Here is a 25,419-nt window from a genome sequence, read left to right as displayed (position 1 = left end):
AGACCCCCCCCCCCCGCCTCCCTCCTGGGGCTCTGTCTCCCCGAAATGCCTTCCCCTGGGCCTTGGGTGATGGGGGTCTGTGGGTCAGCTTGGGGCACCCAAAAATGGGTGCTGTTCTGGGGACTGCGGGCCTCATCCTGCGCTGGGAATGCAGCCCCCCTCACCCCCCCATCGGAGAGGGAACGGAGCCCTTCTGCCAGGGGGGTGGCACTGCCCTCTGTGCTGTGACCCTGGCACGCATTTCCAGCTCTCAGGAGTGTGGGCATGGGCAAGCGAGGAGGACGGCGGCCGTGGCTGCCAGCCCAGCTCGTCTGTGCCCGGGGATGGCACAGGGATGGTGGCCGGCGGGCAGGCAGGGCACCGCCACTTGCATGGGGCTGGAGCGTCTGGCAGAGCAGCTGTCCCTGCGCAGACGAGGCCGCCGGGCCTCTCGGTCCCGTTAATTATTCAAATATAGGGAAGTGTGTCGAGCAGAGGATGCCTGCGGGGCCGAGGATGCTCGGTGTGACGCGCGATGTCTTCTTGCCTGCTTGGCTGAGCAGGCAGCGCGGCTGGGCTGGGCTGGGCTGTCCGTGAGTGGCCCTGGGACGCGGGGTCAGCTGCCCACCACAGGCTGCGCTGGGTGGCCTCGGTGCCACACGGTGTCCCTGAGCCGTGCCTGGATGCTCACGGCCACCCTCTCTCACCCCGGCAGACTTCAACTATGGTGCGGACGAGTACGACGCCGAGGGCAACGAGGAGCCCAAGGCGCTGCCGGAGGGCTCGGAAACCATGCCCTACATCGACGAGTCGCCCACCATGTCCCCCCAGCTCAGCGCCCGCGGCCAGGAGAGCGGGGACGGTGTGTCACCCACGCCCACCGATGGCCTCGGCACAGGGGTAGGTGCTGGGGCTCGGGGCTCCGCGTGTCCGGCTCGGGTGCCAGCGGGGTTTGTGGTGCTCTGCAGCTGCTGTCGCCTGGGGGACTGTGCCCGGCAGCCCGATTTCTGCTGGCAGTGGCAGTCTGGGCTCCGGGGAGCGGCACTTCGGGGGATGCCGTGCCCGTGGGACGCGCCGGTGGCAGAGCCGGGAGGGGATGGGCTGGCCGGGGAGCGGGGTCCCGGGAGTGCTGGAAATGCGGAGTTCTCGGGTCCCCAGCCCCGGGAGCCCTTGGGGACAGGGCGCAGCGGCTCCGCCGGGCTGCCGGCTCCATCTAGTGGCACTCGGGGACCAGCCACCAGCAGGGGTGGGGACACAAGGTGCCCCCCCTCGCTCTGTACAGCTTAAATGTAACCCCTGCTGTTCGCAGCGCGCCCTGGGGAAGCGCTCTGGTTTTCCGAAAGAGGAGGAATGCCCGGAGAGCTGAGGGGTGGGATTCAAAAGGAAAAAAGTGGGTTTTTTTCCCAGAATGAAAGTTTCCATAAAGCCGGGAGCGGTGGGGGCCAGGCAGGCGCCTTGGCCCCTCGGGGTTAGTGCGGGGAGAACCGCACGGCCCCGGGCTGCGGGATCCCCCGGCGCTGCCGCTGCCCGGGCCGGGAAGAGTGAAGTTTTATTTTTGTCATGGAAAGAGTTAAGCTCCTGACCCGGATGCTGAGGCAGAAGAGGGAGAGGTGTGGCTTCCTCCCCAGGGTCGCCCTGCGCAGCATCGTCCCAGCACCCAGAGCCCCTGGCGAGGGAGAGGAGGGTGCTGCCCTCTGCCACCGCCTCCCGGGGCTGCCTCAAAACCGCTCGGGCTTCAGGCTTCTCGTCCCCTCAACACAGCCCTTCGACCCCAGCCCTGACACTCGGTGCTGGGGCTGTGAGCGCTGAGCTCTGACCCGAGGGCAGCAGAGGGTGGCTTGGGGGACAGGGCTGGCGGGAGATGCTGGCAGAGGGGTGCTCCTGAGGGCTCGTGGGGCACGCTGGGTCTGGGCACAGGCAGGGACGATGACTTGGTTGTGACAAACAGGATTGGGAAGTGTTGGAGCCCGGTGCCAGCTCTGCCTCCCTCTCTTTATCTGGAGCTGCTTGTGCTAGGGCTTGGCAGAGCTCCCTCCAATACCAGCACAGTGTGTTCTGCCCTGCGAGGGGCACAGGCTTGAGCTTGTGTGGCTGGTGGCACAGGGTGCCAGGTTCAGCCCATTGCTCTCCTCCAGTGAGGCAGGACTGGTGGCACTGCCTTTGAGAGGGCTGGTTTGAGGAGCTTTCTGGTGGGGCATCTCATCTTGCAGGCTCCTGGGGCAGATGTAACCATGTCTGGGGGCTGTGACTGCTGCGTGCAGATACATCTTAACCCTCCCCATCCCACCGTGGGATGTTGTTGTGGTGTGGCGTTGGTGTCCCAGCCCCTGCTTGGGTACTTCTGGGTTTGGCACTGTGGGTAGCATTCCCCTGCACAGGGACCATTCCTTACTCCAGGGACCTGGCCATGTTGGGCAGGGTTGTGGTGCAAAGGCTGAGCTGTGGCATGGACACAGGGCTGGACACAGTCTCTGGAAAGTCCCTGTGTCCCTGCCCACATCTCACAGCAGGAGTTTGTTGCAGGCTCAGATGGGTGCAGGGAGAAGAGATGGCTCCTGTGGGCAGAGCACATGCAGACACTGGTTCCCCTTTCGCTTCTGAGGAGCCCTGGGGAAACTGCTGAAACAGCTCTTGCATTGCTGTCCCCTCCTCCAGCCTGCTCTTGCCTGGTTTCCCAAGGCCCACAGTGTCCCTCCCCAGCATCCCAGCAGTGCTGCTGTCCCCGTGTCCCGGGGCAGCGCTGACGTTCCGGCTGGTCCCTGCGGGATGTGCGGCAGGTTTGTGTGAGCACACACGGCTCAGCTCTGTGACACTGCCGCAAGTCCCCTCTGGGGCACGGAGAGCTCTGGTACCTTCTGGGGGCCCACAGCCGGGTCCCCCTGTGGCACCTGGTGATGCTGCTGTCCTTCTGGGTCACTGCTCGCTGGTGGCAATCCCCATGGTCCGGCCGTGCCTTCCCACGGGTCAGGGGGGTCCAGAGGGCTACAACAGAAGGGATGCTCTCCCACTGCCGGGGGAGCTGGCAGGGGACCCCTCCCCACGACTCTTGCCGGACCCACCTTGGGAAAGCCAGCCGGGGAAGGCGGCAGCCGCTCGCCCCAGCCCTGACCACGGGCGGCTGCGGCGGCGGAGCAGCCCCACCTCCACAGCCGGCCGAGCATTTCCTGTAGGAGCGCGCAGGGCGGAGCGGCGGGGCCGGCTGGGGCTGGGGCTGAGCTGGGGCTGAGCTGGGGCTGGGGCTGGGCTGGGGCCGGGCAGCGGCCCCTGCAGCGCCCGCGGCCCCGGGGCCGAGCGGAGCCGGCCGGGAGCGGGGCTGCCCCGCGCTCGCAGCGCTGCCGAGCCCGGAGCCGCTCGCAGGCGGCTCAGCAGCCGCGCCGGGAGCGCCCGGGCCGCCGGGGACTGGGAGGCCGGAGCTGGGTCAGGCTGGAGCAGCGGGGATCCCATAATGGCTCCTTTCATCCCGTGCTGGTGGCCGGCGTCCAGAGCTGAGTCAGGCTGGGACGGCTCGGCCGCCTGAGCCCCTTGCCCGGAGCCTTGTGGGGTCCCCTCTGCACCCCGCTGCCCGGCCGGCCATGGAGGAGGAAGAGGAGGCCATAGGGTACCTGGATAAAGTGCTGGAGGATGAAGATGACTCTGAGCCAGGAACCCCCACCAGCCCCGTGTCTCCGTTTTCGGCCGGCGACAAGGTGGGCAGCGGGGGGACCCTGCTCCCGTGCTGGGCAGTGGGTGTGGGGACAAGAGGCTGGTGCTGGTGATACCCAGGTGTTGGAACAGCTCTTGGGGTGGGTGCTGGTGGGGGGCAGAGCTGGGAGCAGCAGGAGCATCACTGCGGCCCCACCACACCGCCAGGACTGCCTGTGCCAGGGGCACAGCGCAGGGCTGTGCCAGGCTGCGGGTGTGGAGGGCTTAGAGTGGGGTCACCACCCAGCTGTCCTTCCAGGGGGGAGTAGAGCCACACATGCTGTGGGGTGGGAGCTGCAGGGCTCAGCAGAGCTGGCACCGGATGCTCAGGATGGGGCTCGTGTTACACTCTGACCACACTCGGCCACCAGAAACCCCTAAACAGTCCCAAAACAGAGCTGGGGGGTGGACCAGGGGAGACCCCTGTGCTGGCAGGTGCAGCTCAACACCCTTCTCATGCCCACCCTGCCAGGGTGCCTGGGTGCTGGAAGAGGGCTCTGGCCCTGCTCTTCCTGGGGTCTCCTGCACGGGGCAGCTACAGGGCCCTGACTAAGAGTCACTGCTCTGGGTCACGGGGGTCCAGCTGACATCGTCCCCGTGGGCTGCGTGGGCCCCGAGCATGGGTGGGCCCCTTATCTCCTGAGCTCCTGCGCAGGGCCCAGGCTGGGGAAGCAGGAAGAGCCCGTGACTAATCTGTGGCAAAGAGCCCACGAGCTCCTAGTGAATAAAAGTGGCCCCCCCGCGCACCCTCCTGCTGTGCTGGTCACCGTGGCCCAGCCTGAATGGGGCAGCCTGGCAGGGTGGACACTCTGGTTGTCACAGCAGTGCCAGGGCTGGCTGATGGACACTAGAGTGGGGCAGAGAGATGCTGATCCTCAGCCATGCCCGCCTTGGGGCTGTGCCCCCCAGGTGTTTGCAGCTGTCACCTCCCCTGGCACAACAGCCAAGGCTGGCATGGGCAGAGGTGAGACACGACCAATGTCCCCCCACAAACCATCCTGAGTGGCCCAGAGTGATGCCCTCATGGCTCTGCTTGGCCCCTGTCTGGGTATCAAAGACTCAAGTGTGATTTTTAAGAGAAGAGGCCAAGGTGTGACCAAGGATGGTCCAGGGGCTGGGGTGTCCACGCCTGGGCACTGGCAGAGCCTTGCTGAGGGTCCCAGAGCCCCCCCACCCCGGCCATCTCCCTGCCATGAGGGTCACACCACAGGAACATCAGTGCTGCAGCAGACCTGGGTGCTGGGACATGCCCCAGTGCCAGTGGGCAGTGCCTGCTGGGGTGGCACTTCCCAAGGGAAGCCTCAGCCGAGGGAAAGGGTGGTGCTGCATCACGTGGGAGCCCATCCAGCGCCAAGCATGATTTCACTGGGCGTCTCTGGACTCTGCCCTGGGAGAGTCCTGCCATGCCGTGCGCCATCCTGGAGCGCTGCCAGCGGCACCGGGCTCGTGGCCAGCCCGGAGCAGGGAGGGGAGAGGAGCCAGTGCAGCTCGTGGCTTTCCCAGCTGGCTCCAGACGGGCTCTGCTGCCCATCGGGCACATGCCCACGCCTTGCCACGGAGCTTCCGCGACACTGGCAGGGACATGTGCCCACGTGGGGATGCCAGGAATGGGCTGGTGGGTGAGGGGTCTCCTCCTGTGGCACTTGCTGGCTCAGCCAGGCTCCTTGCTGTGTTCCTCAGGGCGAGCGGGAGGCTGGCAAAGGCCTGGAGATGCGGAAGTTGGTGCTCTCTGGTTTCCTGGCCAGCGAGGAGATCTACATCAACCAGCTGGAGGCCCTCCTGTTGGTGAGCACAGCCCCCAGACTGGACAGCCCCTCCAAGGATGGATAGATGGATGCATGGATGGATGGATGGATGCATGGATGGATGGATGGATGGATGGATGGAGTCATTTTTTCCTGGATGGCTTCCCCCAGCCACATCAGCCTGAGTGGGAGCAAAGCTCCAGAAGCCACACCAAGGCTTTGCTCTGTCTACCCCCATCTCATCTCCCCTGCTGCCCATGTCCCTGTTTGGGACATATTTATAGCCCTGCTTCCTGCTGTGGACTCGCTGACCTTCACGGCGAGACGCTGTTGCACAACACGGGGTCACCGCTGCTGCGGGGAAGTCCGAGGATGCACGAGCCTGGAGTGCCCCTGGTCCAGCTGCCAGCCTTCATCCATCTGTCCCAGGCAGCCCTCACTGCCAGCTCAGATCCTCCTCATCCCCAGCATTCTCCTCTTAGCCCTCATCTCAAACTCTCCCTTCTTTGGCAGCCCATGAAGCCACTGAAGGCCACGGCCACCACGTCGCAGCCTGTCCTCACCCTCCAGCAGATCGAGACGATTTTCTACAAGATCCAGGATATCTATGAGATCCACAAGGAGTTCTATGACAGCCTGTGCCCGAAGGTGCAGCAGTGGGACAGCAATGTCACCATGGGCCACCTCTTCCAGAAGCTGGTATGCACCTTCACTGGGTCTTGCTCCACTTGGAAGAGGAGAAGGGCTGGAGTTGTGATGAGTTTGGAGTTGTGATGCCCGCAGGGGCTGTGCCCATGGATGCCATGACTGTGCTGGGGAGAGAAGGAGAGGCCAGGTTGAAGGGCTGTAGCTTCAGCTTCTGCTGTCCAGGCACTTGTTATGTCTCTGCTGGATTTTGGAGGTTTATGGAAGCACAGGCTGGGCAGGAGCTCCACCATCCTGCCCTGAGCAGGAGCCAAGCATGTGACCCCCAACTGGCTGAGTGTCCTGCCAGGAGGGGATAGTTCTGGGCAGTGTCACCTCAAGGGCTGCCTGACCCCTTGGCTGCTGTGGGGGGCTTCAGCACCCTGCTGGTGCCTGGCTAACCCCCACTCCCCACAGGCCAGCCAGCTGGGGGTCTACAAGGCCTTTGTGGATAACTACAAAATCGCACTGGAGACGGCAGAGAAGTGCAGCCAGAGCAACTACCAGTTCCAGAAGATCTCGGAGGTAAGCTGGGATGGAGCTCTGCCAGGGGGACAGGGCTGTGCCCAGGCTGTCCCTGCACAGGGCAGAGAACACTGTCCTGGTGGCTGAGCTGACCGTGTCTGCCCCGTGGAGATGCTCTCCCTGCCCTGGGGACTTGCAGGGACTGTCCCCAAGGGCTGGGCCACTGGGGGCTCTGCTGGAGCACTGTGGTTTTTGGGCATTGCAAGATTGTCCTCACCTTGTGCAAGCTCAGGTTGGGCTCAGCCTGTGCTGTCACCACCCCATGCAGTGTCAGTGGGTGCTGGGCACCTGTGGCTCATCTCCTGCTGCCTGGAGTTCCGTGCCTGGATCCCCTTCAGAAATGGGGACCTCCATGGCTACAGCCTGGGCCCCCTGCTCCTGTTCAGCTCGGTGGCATCACCACCATGTCCCAGCTGCTGGGCACAGCCAGAGCTGCTCCCAGCCAGGCAGGAACCCACACTCCTTCACCCAGCACCTGTGTGTGGCCTCCAGCACGGCCAGGCTGGAGCCAGGGGGTGCAGGAAGGGTGGGGGGGACCCTATGACCTTGAGCCTTGACCTTCCCCCCACCCCAGCCCCCGCGGGCTGTGCTGATGGCCCTTTCCCTCCCTAGGAGCTGAAGGTGAAGGGCCCCAAGGACTCCAAGGAGAGCCACACGTCCGTCACCATGGAGGGTACGGCGGGCGTGGGGAGGGGGACGCAGCCTTTTGTGTGCCCGGGACCGGCGCGGGTGAATTACCGAGCCCTTTGTGTGCCTGGAGGCGGCGGGGACGGGGGGTGTCGCGGCTCTTTAGGATGCTGGGGGCGTGCGGCAGCCCCCCAGCCCCTGCCCAGCGCTCCTCCCCGCCCGCGGCGGTGCCGGGAGCCGTGCGGAGCGGCCGGAGCTGCGCCGCAGCCGGGCTGAGCTGCTGCGGGGCGGCAGCGATGGCTGCGTGGAGACGGGGCTGCCATGGAAATCCTCGTCATCGTCCGGCTCTGCTGTAACTGCACCTATGGTGAGGCGAGGGGGGTTTGGGGTGCCGGTAGGCAGCGATGCCGCGGGGTCTGTGCCCGGGGGCGGGGGGGTGGAGGCTGCGTCGTGCTCTGCAGGCTGAAGTTGGGAGCGTCTTTGTTCCAGGCTCGATTGAATCATCTTGGCTCCGGCACACGCAGCCACGCGCTCGCTGTCCCCTCCGGGCACGGGCTCGTGCCGGTGATGGGACAGAGGGAGCTGGGCTGGGCAGGGGGATCCTGGGCTGGGGGACCCCCTCGTGCCGGGCTGTGCTGTGTGGATGGTGATGGGGAGGGGTCCCCGTTTGCCCCAGCATCGTGGGGCTGGAATGTCCAGCTCTGCGTGGCTGGGAGGAGAGGCACTGGGCATCCCTGCCTCTGCTGCCCGTGGGTCCCGGGCTGGCAGGACTGTGGGCACAAGGAGCCCCTTGCTCCTCTGTTGTGCTGGGGCCACCCCTCCAGGGGCTCCCCGGAGCTTTGCGTGTGCCTGTAGTGATGGCAGCAGGAGGGTCCATCCTTCCTGTGGGTCTAGGGTGGTGGAAAAGGGGGGACACCCTGCCTGTCACCTTTATCCCAGAGCAGGGTTCTTGCTGGCTGTCACAGGGAGCAGGGCTCTTGTTTTAGCCTCTGGCACGGAGCTGTGGGGGTGCAGCCTCTGGTTAGGGTTCAGGCTGGCATTGTCACCTCCTGAACAGAGACCCCCTGCTCACCCTGTCTCAGGACTGGGTGCCATGGGGCAGCACCTCTGAGATCCCAGGGATGGGAACACCCCACGAGTCAGCCCAGGGTGAGGAGGTGGCAGCTTTTCCTTCTCTCCCATGGCCGAAATCTGTCTGCTCTCAGCCCTGGCAGTTTGGGGAAGTGCTCCAAACCCCAGAGGCATCAGCAGCCTGGGGAGACACGAATGTGGCCAGGCACGGGGAGCAGCACTCTGAGTGGGCTCTGTGCCTTTGCCTGGCCAAAGAGGTGGGGAGGAGGAGAAGGGTCTGTCAGCTTCCACTGAAATGCGCCTCTGAAGAGCCTCTGGGGCTGTTTCCTGCTGGGAGGGTGTGTGGCAGGAGAAGGGGTTGCCTGTACCCCCTGTGTGTGTGTGTGGTTGTGTGTGGGTTGCTCTGCTCTCTGCCCTGGGTGGAGCCTCACGGGCAGTCGGGGGGGCTCCAGGCAGGGACATGGGACAGGGGTATGGGGCTGAAGCCTTGGACCCCGTGTTCTCTGTAGGATTTGCTGCTGCTGCTGGAGCAGCCTGGGCCCCCTTTGCACCCAGGGCTGGCTGGGGTGGTGCAGAGAGGTGGATACAGGGGTGGCAGAGCTTGGTGAGGGACGGGACCCAGTGCTGAGCCAAAAGGGAAACTGAAAAAGCTGCTGAGGGTGAGGAACGGCTCTTCCGCTCCACAGCCACCGCACAGCAAGCGTGGGTGCAGCCCTCCGGGCAGGCCCTGCCCTCCAGAGGGCTGTCCCAGCCCTGTGCTGCCACAGGTGTGGTGGGACATCCTGTCCCCACAGCCTGTGACCGCACACCAGCCTGACTGTGGCTCCTGGTGTCCCCAGCACAGCAGGACACGGGGCTGTGGCAGTGCTGGCTCCCCCTGCTCCTGCCACTACCACGATTGTCCAGCTGTGCAGGACAGATGCTTGTCCAGGGCTCTGTGCAGACCAGGGGGGCTCTCTGGGCATCTGGGCTCCCCTCCTTGCCCGTGTGCTCTCTGTGAAGGTGGGAGAGGGGCCAGGGCTCCAGCCACAGGTGGCTGCTGACACTTTGTCTCTCCCCTCAGCGCTGCTGTACAAACCCATCGACCGGGTGACACGGAGCACCCTCGTCCTGCACGTGAGTGTGACACCAGTCCCACGGGGGTGGTGGTGGGCTCTGTCTCTGCTGCTCCTGGGGATCTGCAGCTGTGGGGAGTGCTGATGAGGGGTCTCCAGCTTGGCTGATTTCGAGCTGCTAACCTGTGCCTGTCTCCCTCCAGGATCTCCTCAAGCACACCCCAGCTGACCACCCTGACTACCCGCTGCTCCAGGATGCCCTCCGCATCTCCCAGAACTTCCTCTCCAGCATCAATGAGGACATTGACCCCCGGAGGACAGCGGTCACCACCCCCAAGGGCGAGGTGAGCCTGTGGGGTGGGCAGTGCCTGGGCACAGGGTGAGGGCTGAGCCCTCTGCCAGCCCCTGGCTGGTGTCTCTGCCCTGAAGAGCTCCTTAGTGCCTATGTAGGAGTTGGAGAAGCTCCTCCAGATACAGTGCCAGGTACAAGATTAGGGCTCTACCTGGTCCTTGCTGCTTGCTGGTGCTTTATTAACCATAAAGGGCACAGACCTTCCCATGCACTTGGTGGCTGAGCCACAGAGAGGGACAGGATTGTCGGCCTTTCCCCATGGATTGCTGGCCTTTGCTCCCTGCCTGCTCTCATGGCAACCCCTCTGGCCCACAGACCCGGCAGCTTGTCAAGGATGGCTTCCTGGTGGAGCTGTCGGAGGGCTCGCGGAAGCTGCGGCACGTCTTTCTCTTCACCGACGTGCTGCTCTGTGCCAAGCTGAAGAAGACAGCAGTGGGGTAAGGAGGGCGCTGGGCATGGGGGGAATGTGCCACAAGCCCCCTGTCCCTCAGTGGGCTGGGGGATGTGCCAGGGAGGGGGTCAGGCGTCAGTCAGCACCCGTGCCCTGGCTGCAGGAAGCACCAGCAGTACGACTGCAAGTGGTACGTGCCCCTGGCCGACCTGGTGTTCCCCTCGCCGGAGGAGTCAGAGCACTGCCCGCAGGTCCACGTCATCCCCGACCACGAGCTGGAGGACATGAAGATGAAGATCTCAGCCATCAAGAGCGAGGTGCAGAAGGAGGTGAGAGAAGGGTGTGGGACTTGCTCTTGGGGTGGGTGCCTTGCTCGGGGTCAGGGATGGGTCTTGGGGGACAGGGGCACCTCTGAAAGGTCCTCTCTGCTCCCCGTCGGCAGAAAGCCAACAAGGGGCAGAGCCGCGCCATCGAGCGCCTCAAGAAGAAGATGTTTGAGAACGAATTCTGGCTGCTCCTCAACTCACCTGCCATTCCCTTCCGCATCCACAACCGCAACGGGAAGGTGAGGAGGGCAGGCTGGGGCCGGGCTCAGCCCTGCCTGCATGCAGCCTGCCACATCTCCCTCTCTTACAGAGCTACCTCTTCCTGCTCTCCTCCGACTACGAGCGGTCCGAGTGGAGGGAGGCCATCCAGAGACTGCAGAAAAAGGGTAAGTCTGGGGCTGCCGAGGCCCTCTTGGGGCTCCTGGTCCCCCCAGAAGCCACAGGGAAGTCCTATAGGATCCCAGCCTGGTGCTCTGCAGTCTCTGTGACCAGCACTGGCTGTGTCCCTATGAAGCTTCTGTCCTCTCCCAGACCTCCAGGCCTTTGTCCTGAGCTCAGTGGAGCTGCAGGTGCTCACAGGATCCTGCTTCAAGCTACGCACTGTCCACAACATCCCAGTCACCAGCAACAAGGACGGTGAGTGGCCGCTGGGATGCTTTGCTCGGGATGATCCCGGGTAGGAGCTGTGGAGTCCCTGAGCTGGAGCGGGGACTCTGCTGTGCAAGGGACAGCTTCCCACCAGGTGGCACTGCTGGAGCAGCGTCGGGCTCCCGGGCAGCGCAGTCCCGGCTGCAGCACGGGGCTGCTCTTGGGCTCTCTGCAGTCCATGCCATAGGCTGGGCAGGAGCAGTGTGCCCAGGGTGAGACCCAGCCAGCCCCACTGGGAGCCTCCCCCAGGGCTGTCCAGCAGCAGGAGAGCTTGGGATGTCTGTCAGTGGGGGATACAGGACTTAAGGATGTCCCTCCACGGGCTTGGGGGATTTGGGTGTCACTGCAGGGACTGTGATTGCTGTGGCAAAGGCTGCCTTGGAGATGGCCAGCCCCAGGCCCTGACACAGCCTCTGCTCTCCTGCCACAGATGACGAGTCCCCAGGGCTTTATGGGTTCCTGCACGTCATCGTCCACTCTGCCAAGGGCTTCAAGCAGTCAGCCAGTAAGTGTGGGTGCCCACCCTGCTTGGAGGGGCCAGTGGGCTCAGAAGAGTTGGGGTCCAGCACGTGGCCCTGCTCTGCCCACAGTGGTCCCCTGGGAGATGGTGAGGGTGTTCCTGGGGTGCTGAGCAATGTCTGCTCCCCCAGATCTCTACTGCACACTGGAGGTGGACTCCTTTGGCTACTTTGTCAGCAAAGCCAAGACCAGGGTGTTCCGGGACACCACGGAGCCGCAGTGGAATGAGGTGAGGGAGGGTGGTGTGCATGAGGGGCTGTTCTCCCCTTTTCCCTTCAACCCCAGTTTTGGAGCTGCTCTGGGGTGCTGGGGTTGAGCCACCCTCCCTCCACACCCCAGGAGTTTGAGATTGAGCTGGAGGGCTCCCAGTCCCTGCGCATCCTCTGCTACGAGAAGTGCTATGACAAGACCAAACTCAACAAGGACAACAACGAAATTGTGGACAAGATCATGGGCAAAGGACAGATCCAGGTATGCCCTGGGGCTTTTGGGCATCCTCTCAACCAAAGGGAGATTCCTTAGGGCCTGACACCTGGGCTGGGAGGGTTGTCCTAGAGTGATCCTTGGGGTGGGCAGCTCTGCTTTTGGGAGCGAGGTGCAGCAATTGTGGAGTTGAAGGCAGTGAGGTGGGTGGGCATCAGGCATTGGGGGTGGTGGTCCTGGGGCAGAGGAGAAGGTGGGACAAAGTGAGAGGGGCCTTTGTGGAGGTGGCAAAGCCAGACCATCCCAGCAGAGGTGCATCCAGCCCCAGCTGGGCTGGAAGTGTTTCTGTTCTGCTGCTCTCCGTGCTGTGGCCCTGGGGGGCTGCTGGGAGGGGTTGGCAGCTGCCCTAGGGAGGGCTCTGTATGTGCAGCCCCCCGTCCCTCCTGTGTCCCCCTCTGCCACCATCTGCCTTCCCTGTGCCTCCATCAGCTGCTGTTATGGCAACGGGGGTTTCCAGGGCAATGGCTGAGCTGCCTCTGATTGGTGGTTGCCAGGCAGGGAGGATGGAGGCCTGGGCTGCCCTGAGATGCTCCCAGGTGAGCAGGACCAGGAGGATGGAGTGGAGGGCAGGCAACCCCCAGACCTCACATTCCCCCTGCAGCCACCTTGGCCAGGCTGCAGGGAAGCCCAGAGCAGGGGGACACACTTCAGGCTGGGGGTGTCTCTGTGTTTTCCTGGTGGGCAGCCCAGTCTGGCTGCCTTCCTGGCTGTGCTGGGGACAGGGTCACGCCTGGGACACAGCCCTGGACCCAGGGCCACTTCAAAAGGCCCCTCAGGGTGCCTGCTCCGTGGGAAAGCAACTGAGGGCAGGTCCCAGGGGAGCAGAGAGCAGCAGGGAAATGCTGCTGGGAAGGGGATGCTGTGGGGAAACAGCACTGGAGGGGACACAGGGTGGGAGGTGGGGGCTCAGCTTCACCAGTGGCTTGTCCTTACCTGAAATCACCCCTCTGTTGCCCTCTCCCCCAGGCAGCAGTGGTGTGGGGATGGCACTGGGCCAAGTGGGAAGGCCAGGGCAGGGAAGGGGCTCGGTGTCCCGCGGGGATCAGTCCAGCTGCGCTCTCGGAAATAGCCTGGATCAACAAACATGAGTCATGCTGGGAGATGCGGGGGTCGGGACAGGGACAGCACAGCCCGTACCCGCTGTGCAAAAGTTGTGGGGGAAGAGCAGGAAAGAGAAAAGGCCCTGGGGCTGCTTATCCCAAGGAGGATCTGGATGGGTGGATGGAAGGGTGACAGGGTTGGGGCTGTCCTGCCGTCACCCAGAGCCACAGCTCGACCTCTGCCCCAGGGTGGGCTTGGTGACAGGGCAGGACAGCTGTGAGCAGGCTGGGCAGTAGCCAAGCCCCAGAGCTGCCCCCCTACCTTCTCCCTGAGCCCTTCAGGCAGAGATGCTGCCCTGGATGTTCCTCACCCTGGCTGGTCCCTGGGCTCATCATGAGCTGCTGCTGGTTCCACATAGCAGCACTGACTGCTCACTGGAAAGGTGTGACTCCTGGTTAGCATTAACCCTGTTTTGTTGTTATTAACCCCATTTTCTAAAGCTGGAATATGCTGTGGTCGGGGTAGGGCTGCCCTGTTTGGCTTGTGTCCCCATGAAGGTCTTGTGTCCCCTGCACTGCAGGGCTCAGCCCTGCTCTGAGCTGTCGCAGTTGCTCCCAGCAGCTGGGCTGTGTCTGCTGGGTGCTGGCAGGGGTGTGTGGTGCTGTGCCAGGATGGCAGACGGATGTTGTGGTGGGCAAAGCAAGCTGTGCTTGTGCCCACATTGCAGAGGACAGAGGCTGGATGTGGCCCCCAGGCCCTGGAGGAGACAGGCAGTGGGTGCATGAGGGGGGTCTCAGGACCCCCTTCCTCAGCCCATTTGATGCCCGGGGGGATTTGGCTGTTGAAGCAGAGCCTGTGTTGTCATGGGCACAGTGCCTGCTGTGCCCTCAGGGAATAGCTGCCTGTCTGTCTGTCTGTCCCCTTCCCTGGGCTGGCAGAGGCTCTGGTGGGGAGATTTGTGATGCTGGGGCACCCCAGACCTGCAGGGAGCCACAGTGACCCGAGGGGACTCCAGGAGCTGCTGAGGGATGGACTGGGGGGCAATGCAAGTCCCCCAAAGCCTGCACCTCAGTAGGCAGGGACCCTTCCAGGGCTTCCCTGCCCCCCTGGCAGTGGGGCTGATAGGGGCCAGGGTGCATAGACAGGACATGGGGGTACCCAGCTGTCCCTAGGCATGACAACAGACGCCAAAAGCCTCCTCCTGCTCTCAGCAAGAGCAGGAGAGCCAGCCTGGCTCCTGCGGGGAGCCGGGAATGCTGCAGCCGCCAGCGGCTGTGGCTGGCGCTGCGAGGCGGAGAACGGCAGAGGGATAACGGCAGAGGGATGACAACAGCGGATAACGGCGGATAACGGCGGCGGGGAGCCGGGCAGCCCCCCCAGCGCTGCCGAGCGGCGACGGGCGGCAGGGCGAGAGTTAAACGCGTGGGGGCCGCCGGGGGGGGGCCGCCTTTGAGTCACTTCCTCGCAGGGGGAGGGAGGTTTTTGGGGCTGCCTCGCCAGCCTGGCTCACACCCTGAAGATGAGCCCTGGCCGCTCGCCGCCCCGCCGCCCCAGCAGGGCTCCCCTGGCCGGCCCCCGCTGACCTCTCGCCGCCGGCAGAAGGGATGCGGATGCTGCGCTAACCCAGCCGCGGGCACGCTCCCGGCCACCCTCGTGTCGCCTGCCCGGAGCCGAAGTGGTCGTCGCGATGACGGAGGTGTTGGTACAGCCGGAGGGCGGCCCCGGCCCCGGCCCCGGCCCCGGGGGCGAGCGCGGCGTGGAGGAGCCCGAGGGGAAGCGAGCCCCGAACACGGGCGCCCGGCTCTGGGGCAGGGTGCGCAGCAAACTGCTCCGGCAGAAGGTGCTCCGGGTGTGGGGGGAGGCTGCAGGGGACGGTGCTGGGCTCTGGGGTGGCTCTGCCGGGTCTGCTCTGCGTGGTGACCGCGGCTTTTTGGCCGGTGGTTTTGTGGGGTGGGGGGCTGTGTTGTTTGTGCGGAGAATAAGTGCTGCGGGGTCTGTGCATGGAGCCGGGAGATGTTTGGGTGCTTTGGGAGCTCTTAGATGCAGTTGGCAGCCTGTGAGGTGTTTGTTTTCCTCCTTCCCTCTCCCTCTGTGTGCTGGCAGGCTCCCGGAGGCTGAGCTGTTTGCAGCGGGGGGTTCTGCAGAGGCAGGGCAGGGAACCCCTGCCCGGCCCTGGAGCTTGCCCGGGAGGCAGTGATGCTTCTGGGCTGGCTGGGGCCGGCTTCCCTGGGTGCCACAGCACCCGGTGCCTGCGTCCCCCCTCTTGCAACCCGGGTCGATCCAGGCTTTCCCAGCTCGCAGCTGTGTCGCAGCCACATCAGCCAGCGCTGCCCGTCTTTGTGGGAACACAGAGTGCGGGGATGTGCGACAGAGGTGACAAAGGAGGGGGACAGCACCCTTGCAGGCTGTCCCAAAAGCCCCACAGGGGTTTCCCTCGGTGGAGTGCCCCTGCCCGGGGAGCTGCTGGCCCGGGGCTCGGCTGTGGGCCCGGGGGGGCTCGGTTTGGCAGCGGCGGGGCCGCGTGTGACGCAGCGGCATTAACCTCGATTCTGTGCCGAGCCCAGGGGATTAAGGGGCAGCAGGGCTCTGTGGGGAGGCTGCCCGGAGGCTGTTGCTGGGTCAAAACATGAAGGGGTTTCATTTCCCGTGCCTGTCTTGGCTGCTGGCTTCCCTGGGGCTGCAGGGCAGGATGTGGCCCCGCGGGTCCGTGCAGGGTCCTGGTGGGTTGTGGGTGCTGCTGCTGCTCCTCGGGTCACTCTCAGTCAGGGCTGTGAATTGCTGCTCTTTTGGGGAGCCGTGCTTTGCCACTGGCAGCGTTTGCTGGTGTGGGGGCTGCTCTGCCCCACGGTGCTGGGGGCTCAGGGACTGTCTGTTCCCTGGCATGGAGGTCTGGTGAGGGATCTGCTTGCCAGGGCAGCCACGGGAGGCCAGGCTGGGGAATCTGTGGATGCCATGCTGATGGGAAGCGACGCTGGCTGCAGCAGCTCCTCTGGGATCCCGCTCCCCAGGGCCCTGGCAGGGATGACCTCAAAGACTGAGTCACCGGTTTGCTCCCAATTGCTTCACCCAAGGCTGAGGTGGGGTGACCTCACGGGCCTGAGATGTGAGGAGGGGACATGCCCAGCCTGACAGTCCCTGCCCTACCACAGCATCCCTGTGTTTGGGGCCCTGGGGAACCACCCTGAGGATTTGGAGCCCTACCAGTTCCTCACCTTGGAGCTCTGTGCACCCAACCCTGCCTGGATCTGTCACAGTGCCATGACCTGGAAGTGTCTTGAGGACAAAATTCCAGGATGTTGCCTCATCACCTCAAGTCTGGAGCTGTCCCATGGACAAGACAAGCAGTAGGAGGGGAGGGTCAGTGCCAGCAGGACCTCCCCAGAACACACAAAGTGCTGCAGGATTGCCAGGATGCTCATCGCCTGTTCCTCCACAACTTGGGGCCTTGTCCTACAAACAAACAGTTTTGGATAATTCGGGAAACCAGGATGATGGCACATCCCTGTGGCAACAAACAGAGGGTGTTTCACCTCGCTGTGGATGAGAGTGGCACCACAGCGAATGCTGACCTGGGCATGGATACCACCATGGCTGAGAGTCCCTGAGATGCAGGAGGGAGCAGCCTGGAGATGTGCTGGTGACCTGGCTGAGATGTTTCCCCAGGCACAGAGGAGTGTTTGAAGCTGTCTGATCTTCCAAAGAGGAGCTGACATCTCATCCTGCACAATGCTGGCTTGAAGGCTGTTCCCCAGGGCTCCTAGCCCGGAGTTCCCCATTGACTGGGATGTCCCTGCGTCCTGCTGGACCAAGGCAGCTCCCTTCAGAGGAGAAGGAGATGGTGGTGGGAGCTGGGACAGGGTGTTTGCCAGCGCTGTGTGGGCAGAGCTCTGGCTCTGTGGGTGGATGCTCCCGTCCATCCTCCCACGCCTGGAGACGAAGCGTTGGACGTGGCTTTGCTTAAACTGGGGAGCGACCCTATCGTCTGCTGCTGCTGCTGCTGCTGCACGGGGTGCTGGCCAGGAGGGTTAGAGAGCACCAGGGCTAGGCCACAGTGGTGCACAGGGATCTGCCCTAGCTGCAAGGAGGCTCAGGCCCATGGTGCCAGCAGAACTAGCCCAAATTTGGGCCCTGCTGGCTGTTGTGGGTTGATTGTGCCCATGCAGGGGGAAGGGGCTGCAGGGAAGTGACGTGCTCAGGGTAAGGTCTGCAGCACTGGCAGCAGCCAACCTGGCTTTAATAAAAGCTTTCTTCAGAGCTCTGCTAAAGCCCTTCCAGATGTGAGCTGCCAGGGCCATCGGAGCCAGAGGGACCTGAGGGCTGGGGAAGGGGAAGGCATGCATGGTGGCTGCAGTTAAAATTGCATCACAGAGCAGACAGGCTCCTGACCTGGCTGGGGGATGAAGGGGCTTCACTGCCGTGAGTGGGACAGGGATGTGTGGGGAAAAGGGTGAAAGTGCCTGGGGCAGTGGCATTGGCTGTGGTGGCTTTGTGGCAGCGCCGTGGGGGATGCAGCACTGTGGGGGAGCACAGAGGAGCTGGAGCAGCAGGACTGGGGTTGGCTGTGGTGGTCTGGCTGCAGTCTCGTGATCCCGGTGTCCAGACCTGCTTCAGGGTCCCATGGGAGCCCAGGGCAGCTGCAGCTTTCCTTCTCCTCCTCCTGCAGCCTCCAGCAGCCACAGGGCTGGCACAGAGGAAGCAGCATGGCACTCGCTGGGCTCTTCCATGTGCTGGGCTGCAGCAGCAGGGAGAGCTCCCTGTCAGGAGCCATTCCTGGGTCATGCTGGAGACAGCAGCATTTCTGCCTTGCTGGGGACCACAGTTTTCCCATGGCTGAGGAGCTGCTCGGGCTCACAGAGCCGGGCATGTGGCAATACCACTGTGCTGGGTCTGTGCCAAGAGCCAGGGCAGCTTGAGTCTGTCCTTGGGACTGCGGGGTCTTGGTGTGCAAGAAGGGACATGAGGGACCCCACAGTGCCCCCCCATCATGACATGCAGTGACTTTATGGGCAGGGGAACAGCAGCTCCATGGCTGGAGCAGCAGCTCTGAACATCTTTACACTTGCCCAGAGCATGTCCTGACCCAGCAGCTGCAGGAAGCTCCTGTGTCCTTGCAGAGTGACCCCACGTGCCTGGTGCAAGTGTGGCCTGGCAGCTGCATGTCCCCAGCCCTGGGAGCACCCACCAGCTCCCATATCCCATCCCCTTCCCCAAGGGGACATTAGGACCGGACTGCCCGCCCTGTGCATTACAGGGATCGATGGGGCTGGATCAATACCACCAGCTGGGGACTAAAAAGCCCCAAGAGACAACTGCAGCCACCTCTGTCCAGCCCTGGGGCTCGGAACCCACCACAGCACGTGCCAGGGCCTTGGGAATGCCAGCACCTCTCGCTGCACCCGGGCGCCAGGGCAGCGTCACCGAGTCCCCCGCTAGCCCCAAAGCCAGAAATAGCAGAGCCTGTCATTCCCAGGGGTTATAAATAGCCTTGGCTATGGGGAGATGTTGTTTTTCTGCATGGAAAACGCTGCCCTAGTTCTGTTTCATCAATCTGCCACCAGAAATAGTCCTAATTTCTTGGAAGTTTCTTGCTTCTTGGGTGTGGGTTAAAGCACTGCCTTGCAGGGGCTCTGGGGAGAGGGCAGGGTGGAGGTGCTGAGCCCACCTGGCTCCAGGGCACAGCCAGAGGGACCCCAGACCCCAAAGGGGAACCTCTCCATCCTCCAGTCAAGAGCAGCATATTGCTCAGGAAAAGCATGTTCTGTGCTCTACACCATCTGCAGATCAGGGGCTTTGGGGGCCACCAGGTTGGGATGACAGCAGGGCTGGCACGAGGCTGTGTCCCCACAGAACTCACAGACCATCTCTCCCCACAGCTGGACCCACAGGCCGTGCAGACAAAGAACTGGCACATGGATGTGATTGAGATGAATGGAGTAAGTAGGGTGGGGGACCCACAGCCCCTCGCTGTGAATGCAGCCCCTTCTTGCCTTCAGGCCAGCCAGGACTCACCCCCTGTCTCCCACAGATCAAGGTGGAGTTCTCCATGAAGTTCACAAGCAGGGACATGAGCCTGAAGAGGACCCCATCCAAAAAGCAGACTGGTGTCTTCGGGGTGAAAATCAGTGTTGTGACAAAGTAAATGCAGGGCTGTGGGGCTGATCTGCTCTGGGTGTGGGGTTGCACTGTGTCCCCTTGCTCCCACCAACACTGGGGAGCTTGGGAGCCTTTGCTTTCTGCTGGAGACTTTCCTGTTCCCTTTGCCATTCCCATCCTCCCCTCCTGCATGCCCATCCTGCCCCTGGCACGGGTTTGCAGGGCTGGGCTGGCTGCCACGGGTTCCCCTGGGAATCTTTGCTGAATCTCCGCTTCCCGAGCCAGGCGCGAGCGCTCCAAGGTGCCTTACATCGTGCGCCAGTGCGTCGAGGAGGTGGAGAAGAGGGGCATCGACGAGGTTGGCATCTACAGGATCTCTGGAGTCGCCACTGACATCCAGGCATTGAAAGCTGTCTTTGATGCAAGTGAGTGTCCTGGGGGAGCTTGGTGTTCTGAGACCCCCCAGCCCTCTGCAAGCCTGGGTTTGGTTATTGCACTGCACTTGTGCCAGATATACCACTCTGCACAGGAAGGGGCTGGGGGTGAGGAGGGACAAAAACACCCAGAGATCCCAGCCCGTTTGTGCCTCTGAGCTGCTGCCACTCCTGGCTGGCTCCTGGGAGACACTGAGTCAGGGAAATGTTGCAAATGGATTTGCAAATCGTTGTGTGTCCTGTTGCCCAGCCAGGCGGGAACCACTGGGCTTTTCCCAGCCTCAGCCTGGCTAATGGGGCTGTGAACCCAGCAGTGCTGTCCCTGCCCTGCAGCTGGCAGCCTGTCTGGGTAGCTGGAGTGACACAGAGGGTGGAGACCCAGAGGGGATCAGGAGAGCAGGAGGTGTCACATGTGGGTGCTCTCTGGACAGATAACAAGGACATCCTGGTGATGCTGAGTGACATGGACATCAATGCCATCGCTGGCACGCTGAAGCTGTACTTCCGTGAGCTGCCCGAGCCCCTCCTCACTGACAGACTCTACCCCGCCTTCATGGAGGGGATCGGTAAGGGCTCGGGGGTGGGAAGGGGATGATGCACACACTCTGTTTGGCATTGCTTGCTCTGGGATGGGGCCACTCCCAAGGGTCCTTCCCAGCTTGGCCCACTTGGTCCTGGGTGTTTTTGCTGGTTCCAAGCCAGCTCATGGCTCGTGGTGCTGCTCCCCAGTGCTCACACACTGGCTGCTGGGAGGTAGCTGGCTGTGGTGGGTCCTGCTGCTGCAGCAGACCGTGTCCTGAGCCCTCTCCCTCTTTGCCTCCAGCCCTTTCAGATCCTGCTGCCAAGGAGAACTGCATGATGCACCTTCTCCGCTCGCTGCCTGACCCCAACCTCATCACCTTCCTCTTCCTGCTGGAGCACTTGAAAAGGTAATGGCTCAGGGGCTGCCTGGGATGGGTGGGAGGTGCAGGATGGGTCTGTCTCACTGCTTTGCCATGAGGATGGGACATGAACAGAGTTAGAGCTGCTGTTTGATTCCTGTGGTGCCTGCACGGCTCCAGGCTGATTCCAGACTGGAGGGAGATGGTGCTGTGCTGGTGCAGAGCAGAGCAGCAGCCAGGGCCAGCAACAGCAGCTTGGGGCAGGCATGGAGTGATCCTTTCCCAGCCCTTCCAAGAGGGTACAGCTCCAGGTGTGTCCCACCTGCCCTGTCTCTCTGGGCTCTGGCAAATTCCCCAAGCTGCAGCTTGTTCAGACCCTTCTCTGATATCGGTGTTGGCTTTCCACATCTTCTCTCCTTGGGACCTGTAGGATGCTCGGGGGTCCTGGAGCCATTCTACCCCTCCAGAGCAGCCCCTGGTGTCCCAGGACCACCAGCTGTGGTGCCAGCAGAGTCTGGGCTGTGCCTGACCAGTGATCCAGGTCAGCCCTGCAGGGAGCACACGGCCTCTGCAAACATGGAACACTTGGCTGCTGCAGCCGGCCTGCAGCTGCTTGGATGAGCTCTGCAGGGAGCAGCTGGCCTCAGCACAGGACAGGAATCAACTGGGAGCTCTGCAGTGTCCCCGTTAGCAGGAAAACAGCTCTGTGTCCCTTCCCACCAGTCCAGCAGTAGTCCTTGCAAAACAATATGCAGCAATCCCCTGTCAGCAGCAGGTGTCCAAGAACCAAGGACAGTCAGCTCTGTGGAAATGTCCCAGAACTGCAGGTGACCCTCATATCAGCTATTCCAGGGTGAGTGCAGCAGTTTGTGGTTTGACTGACTTTGTCTTGGCCCAGATGAGGTGCATCCAAACCTGGGAACTCAGGGACTGGGGCTCCTGGGGACCCAGAAACCCAGGGAAGGTACAGGACTGTGGAAGGGCAGCAGAGCAGAACACAGAGCCTGGCCACAGCTTGGGACTGGGGCTCACAGCTCATGTTACTTGCATCATGAAAGTTTTTTTTTTTGTTCCTCTGGTTTGGCTAAAACCAAACAGAAAAAGTGATTGATGCTGGGGGATGGAGAAGGAAAAATCCATTTCCATCCTGAGAACCGGGCACAGCCAGTTCCCACATCTGCTCCCCTGGCCGGGGCTCAAGCGAGCAGCCTGTGCCGGGGAGCACAGCTGCCTCCTAACATGGCAATGTTGTGGTCCTGCTTCCCTCCGTGCTGGCAGGGCTCCCACAGGGTTGTTGGGGCAGGGAGCCTCGAGGGGAGTGGGTGCAGGGGGCACGGGCTGGTGCAGGGCTCGCCGTACCCTGCAGGCTCGGGAAGGGAGGAGGCCCTGCAGTGCAAACTGAGGGCTTGGTTGCTGCCACATCACACCCAGGGCTCCCAGCCAGGCCCGGCAGCTCCAGCAGAGGCCGTGAAGGGGGCAGAGCTCCCTGCCCTGCACCTGGCTCTTCTGAGGGCTACAGAGGGCAGTGGAAAGCTGGAGGTGCCCCACTGCTGCTGGGAGAAGGGAGAGCAGCCCTCAGCCTCCACATCACCCCACGGCTCCCCACTCCTGAACATCACTAGGGGCTGACACTGCCTCTCTCCCTGTACCCCACAGGGTGGCTGAAAAGGAACCTATCAACAAAATGTCTCTCCACAATCTGGCCACGGTTTTTGGGCCGACACTTCTGAGACCCTCAGAGGGGGAGAGCAAGGCACACCTCACCTTGGCCTCTGACATCTGGTCCCACGATGTGATGGCCCAGGTAAGAGCTGGCTACTGGAGGGGTTCACCTGCCTGTATGGGTAGATTTGTTACTTTCTGCTGGATGGACAGGCTGGGAGGTGGCAGCTCTTTCCCCTTCTGTAGTAACACCCCCTATTTACCTTCTACAGGTCCAGGTCCTTCTCTACTACCTGCAGCATCCTCCCATCTCCTTCAGCGAGCTCAAACGCAACACACTTTACTTCTCCACGGACGTGTAGCCTGCAGGCAGAAGGCACCAGCTGCAAACACTCCAGCTCCCTGCTGGGGGACACGGACTGGACCACAGCCCCCAAGGGAGACCAGCCCAGACCCAGGATGGTGCTGCCTGCAGCTCCTGTACAATCACGTTCCAGTGGCCCGGTCCCACCAGGTGCCAGGCCCTCTCTGTAAAGTAGTCGTGTCTTATGTCCCTTCTTGTGTTCAAGGATTGTTTTTATGTATATTTGCTCAACGGAAGAGGTAGTGACTGACAAGGGCTGTGGACACAGGCTTCCCCCTTGGCTAGTTTTCTCCTGGACTCCTTCCCGCCCGCTCACTCCTACCAGGCACCCCTTGCCTGAAGCCTGCAGTGCCCCACGAGTGCCTGTTTGCTGCCCAGCTCCCTGCCCACGCCTGCATGTGCAGCACTGGCTCGCTCCGAGGCCGGGAGCTCAAGGGCCTCTCTCCCTGGTGACAGTGACAACCAGCTCTGCTTTGGCTTCACCTGCCTGCGCAAACGTTGGACCCTGTGCCTGGATCCTGCTCTGGTCTGAGCAAACCTGCGACCACCAGAGCAGAGGAGCAGGGTGCTGCTTCCTGCCTGCCACGGCTCCTCTGGGTGTTTTCAGGCCAGTCCCCTCTCCAGCCCCAGCCCTGTGCTTTGCCTGTGTGTGTGTGGCGTGGTGGTTCCTGCCCTCGCTGGATTTTGCCTCTGAGCACTGTTATGGGGTAACCCCTCACACAAGGCTGGAGCCAGAGGTGCTGTGCTGGTCTCAATCCACAGCAAGCTGAAAGGATGGCCAGCCAGAGGCAGATTTGCTTTCTGCACCATGGGCTGACCCCACGTCTGCTCTGGCACTGATGTAGTTGCAAATTTCCCCAGTTTGGGAATTTGGTGGGGAACAGGGTATCTGCTGTACAGTTCTGTCTCTGCCATAGCAAGGCACTCACGCCCCTGGCAGCCCAGCACTGCCATGAGCACTGCATGTACCCCGTGGCACAGCCTGCTGGGGCACCAGCATTCCTCCCATGGCCATGGGGACACGGAGATTTTTATCCCTTCCTTGGCTTCCCTGCTGCACTGGGCACATGGCAGCACATGGCCCTGCCTCGGTGGCAGCCTGGCTGCCAGAGGCAAGTGCTGTGCAGCAGCTGGATGGTCACCCAGCCTGGGAACCAGCACAGAAGGATGGGAGGAGGAAAGCCTTCATGGCCCTCGTGACTTAAGGCAGAAATGCTTCGTTCTTTCTCCCAAAGTGGTTGCTGCTGGATTAGCTGTGGCCAGCCAGCTCAGGTCTGTTTGTTAGTGGCTCCAGTGACTCCTCCCAAGCAGATGGCTGGAGCCATGTCCCAGGGCAGGACAGGCTGCCCAGTGCCCAGCTCCTGGGATGTCCCCCACGCTCCCATGTAGGTGTTGGTACCTGTTGGGACACAAAACCTTTCGCTCTGTGAGCTGAGTCTGTGTTTTTGTGGGAAAAGCCCCCCCATGTCCCCAACTGTGTTGGCCCTGTGCTCTCCTGTGCCAAATGGAGATGGATGAGAAGTGACCAAGCCTGTCCCCCACAGCAGCGTTGCCTTTACCCTCCCAGCTAATGGACTGTTCCAGGTAGAGCCCAGCCACCGATGCACCAGGTATGTCCTCAGCCACCTCCCTGGGGAAGGCAGCACCTGCCAGCCCTGCACCAGCAAAGCAAGGAGGGGAGGTCTCAGTCCCCCTCCAAAGGGCTCACACTCCAGACCTTGCTCCTCTTGACTACCAGCTAAACAGAAGGGAAACAGCATTGCAGAAAATAACCAGGCGTCTGTCTTGGCCCTGGACCCAGTAAGGAGGCCGAGCTTTAGATCTGACTGCACAACGGATCCCTGTGTGTGTCTGATTTGTTACATGTGTCCAAGTCTCTGTCCACGACACTGTCATTCCAGATGGAGACTCTGTACAGCCAAATCTCCCCCTGTGACAGTGGCTGGAGGCCCGGTCCCTACAGCCCAGCACAACAGGCTGTGGCTGTCCCCATGACCGGCTTTTGCTTGTCCCTTCAGGAAGGAAAAGAGGGGGGTGGACTCTTGCAGCTACAGGTAGAATAGAACTGTTAATTAATATTTGACTTTCAAAAGTTGTTAAGGATATATTTTTGTTTGTGTTCTGTTTCAATTTCTGTAGATTATAAACTTTAAATGGCTGTAAAACCTCGTGAGGAGAAAAAAAAATGTTAATAAAAATGCAAAGCCCCGATATTTGCACAAAAGAAGCCCTGTGGTGTTGCTGTTTGCACTAACTGATCACTTTGGCATCACAGCTTCTTCTTTCTGTCGTGGAATGCTTGCTAGTTGCACTTCAAGCTAGTGGTATAAGCACAGGCATTGTGCTAGGCAACCTTTGAAGAGACTTCTTATGGTTTGGGCTACATCCTTGCATTTTGGAGGAAAAAAACCTGGACTGTCTGGAGCCAGGCTGTTTAATCAGCCTAGAATTACTCAAGCTTAAAATTCAGCTGACTTGCACAGCTTCTGGCCTGAGGATACTGAACAGGCACAGCAAGGGACATCAGGAGATCTGGAAACCTCATCTGATAGATCACATGGTGCTTGCTGTCTCCCCACTTCTTTCCATGTGGGAATGGGAGCCAATGTGCCTCCAAACTGACCACTGACCGCTGTACCAGCCAAAACACATTGTTGGTCTTCCAGGTCAACAAGGGCTGTCACTGTTCTGAGATGTCCAACTGCAGATGCAAAGGAGGGGAAGTGGGTGGGAGAATCCCTATTAGTTGTGTGCACTGCATCTGAAATGCCACTGCCTCAAAAAGATTAGAGGGAGTGTTTGCCTTTATGGAGGGGCTCAATAAAGGTTAAAAATGACCCTCTGAGGTCTGAGAACAG

At 62.0% G+C, this 25,419-nt stretch overlaps 1 protein-coding gene across 4 annotated transcripts; it reads left to right on the top strand.

Moving 5' to 3' along the window:
• The first annotated feature begins 714 nt into the window (after window positions 1–714).
• ABR (ABR activator of RhoGEF and GTPase) lies at window positions 715–24,819 on the top strand. Of its 4 annotated transcripts, none has more exons than XM_041482353.1 (22): window positions 715–879; window positions 5,347–5,445; window positions 5,919–6,104; window positions 6,507–6,614; window positions 7,227–7,287; window positions 9,376–9,428; window positions 9,571–9,711; window positions 10,035–10,156; window positions 10,274–10,439; window positions 10,553–10,675; window positions 10,747–10,822; window positions 10,968–11,072; window positions 11,515–11,589; window positions 11,735–11,832; window positions 11,943–12,074; window positions 19,001–19,060; window positions 19,153–19,262; window positions 19,506–19,645; window positions 20,086–20,220; window positions 20,478–20,583; window positions 22,192–22,339; window positions 22,470–24,819. In XM_041482353.1, exons 1-22 carry the CDS (start codon window positions 772–774, stop codon window positions 22,557–22,559), a joined length of 2,442 nt encoding a protein of 813 aa, XP_041338287.1. In that variant the 5' UTR covers window positions 715–771; the 3' UTR covers window positions 22,560–24,819. The 4 variants fall into 4 exon arrangements, with proteins under 4 accessions (XP_041338287.1, XP_041338284.1, XP_041338285.1 ...); XM_041482350.1 differs by having other exon boundaries at window positions 5,341–5,445; XM_041482351.1 differs by lacking the exon at window positions 715–879 and adding an exon at window positions 3,176–3,665 and having other exon boundaries at window positions 5,341–5,445.
• The last annotated feature ends 600 nt before the right edge of the window (window positions 24,820–25,419 follow it).

This window comes from Pyrgilauda ruficollis, unplaced genomic scaffold (genome assembly GCF_017590135.1).
Source record: "Pyrgilauda ruficollis isolate IOZ18807 unplaced genomic scaffold, ASM1759013v1 scaffold59, whole genome shotgun sequence".
NCBI lineage: Eukaryota > Metazoa > Chordata > Aves > Passeriformes > Passeridae > Pyrgilauda > Pyrgilauda ruficollis.
This window is presented reverse-complemented; position numbering and strand designations above follow the sequence as displayed.

What these genes read in the sequence shown, in the direction of transcription:
- ABR (XM_041482351.1), top strand. Translation starts at nt 3,552, where the DNA reads ATGGAGGAGGAAGAGGAGGCCATAGGGTACCTGGATAAAGTGCTGGAG. An exon ending in CGTTTTCGGCCGGCGACAAG is followed by an intron (nt 3,666 to 5,340) that starts GTGGGCAGCGGG and finishes TGTGTTCCTCAG; the next exon opens with GGCGAGCGGGAGGCTGGCAA. An exon ending in AGAGCGAGGTGCAGAAGGAG is followed by an intron (nt 10,440 to 10,552) that starts GTGAGAGAAGGG and finishes CCCCGTCGGCAG; the next exon opens with AAAGCCAACAAGGGGCAGAG.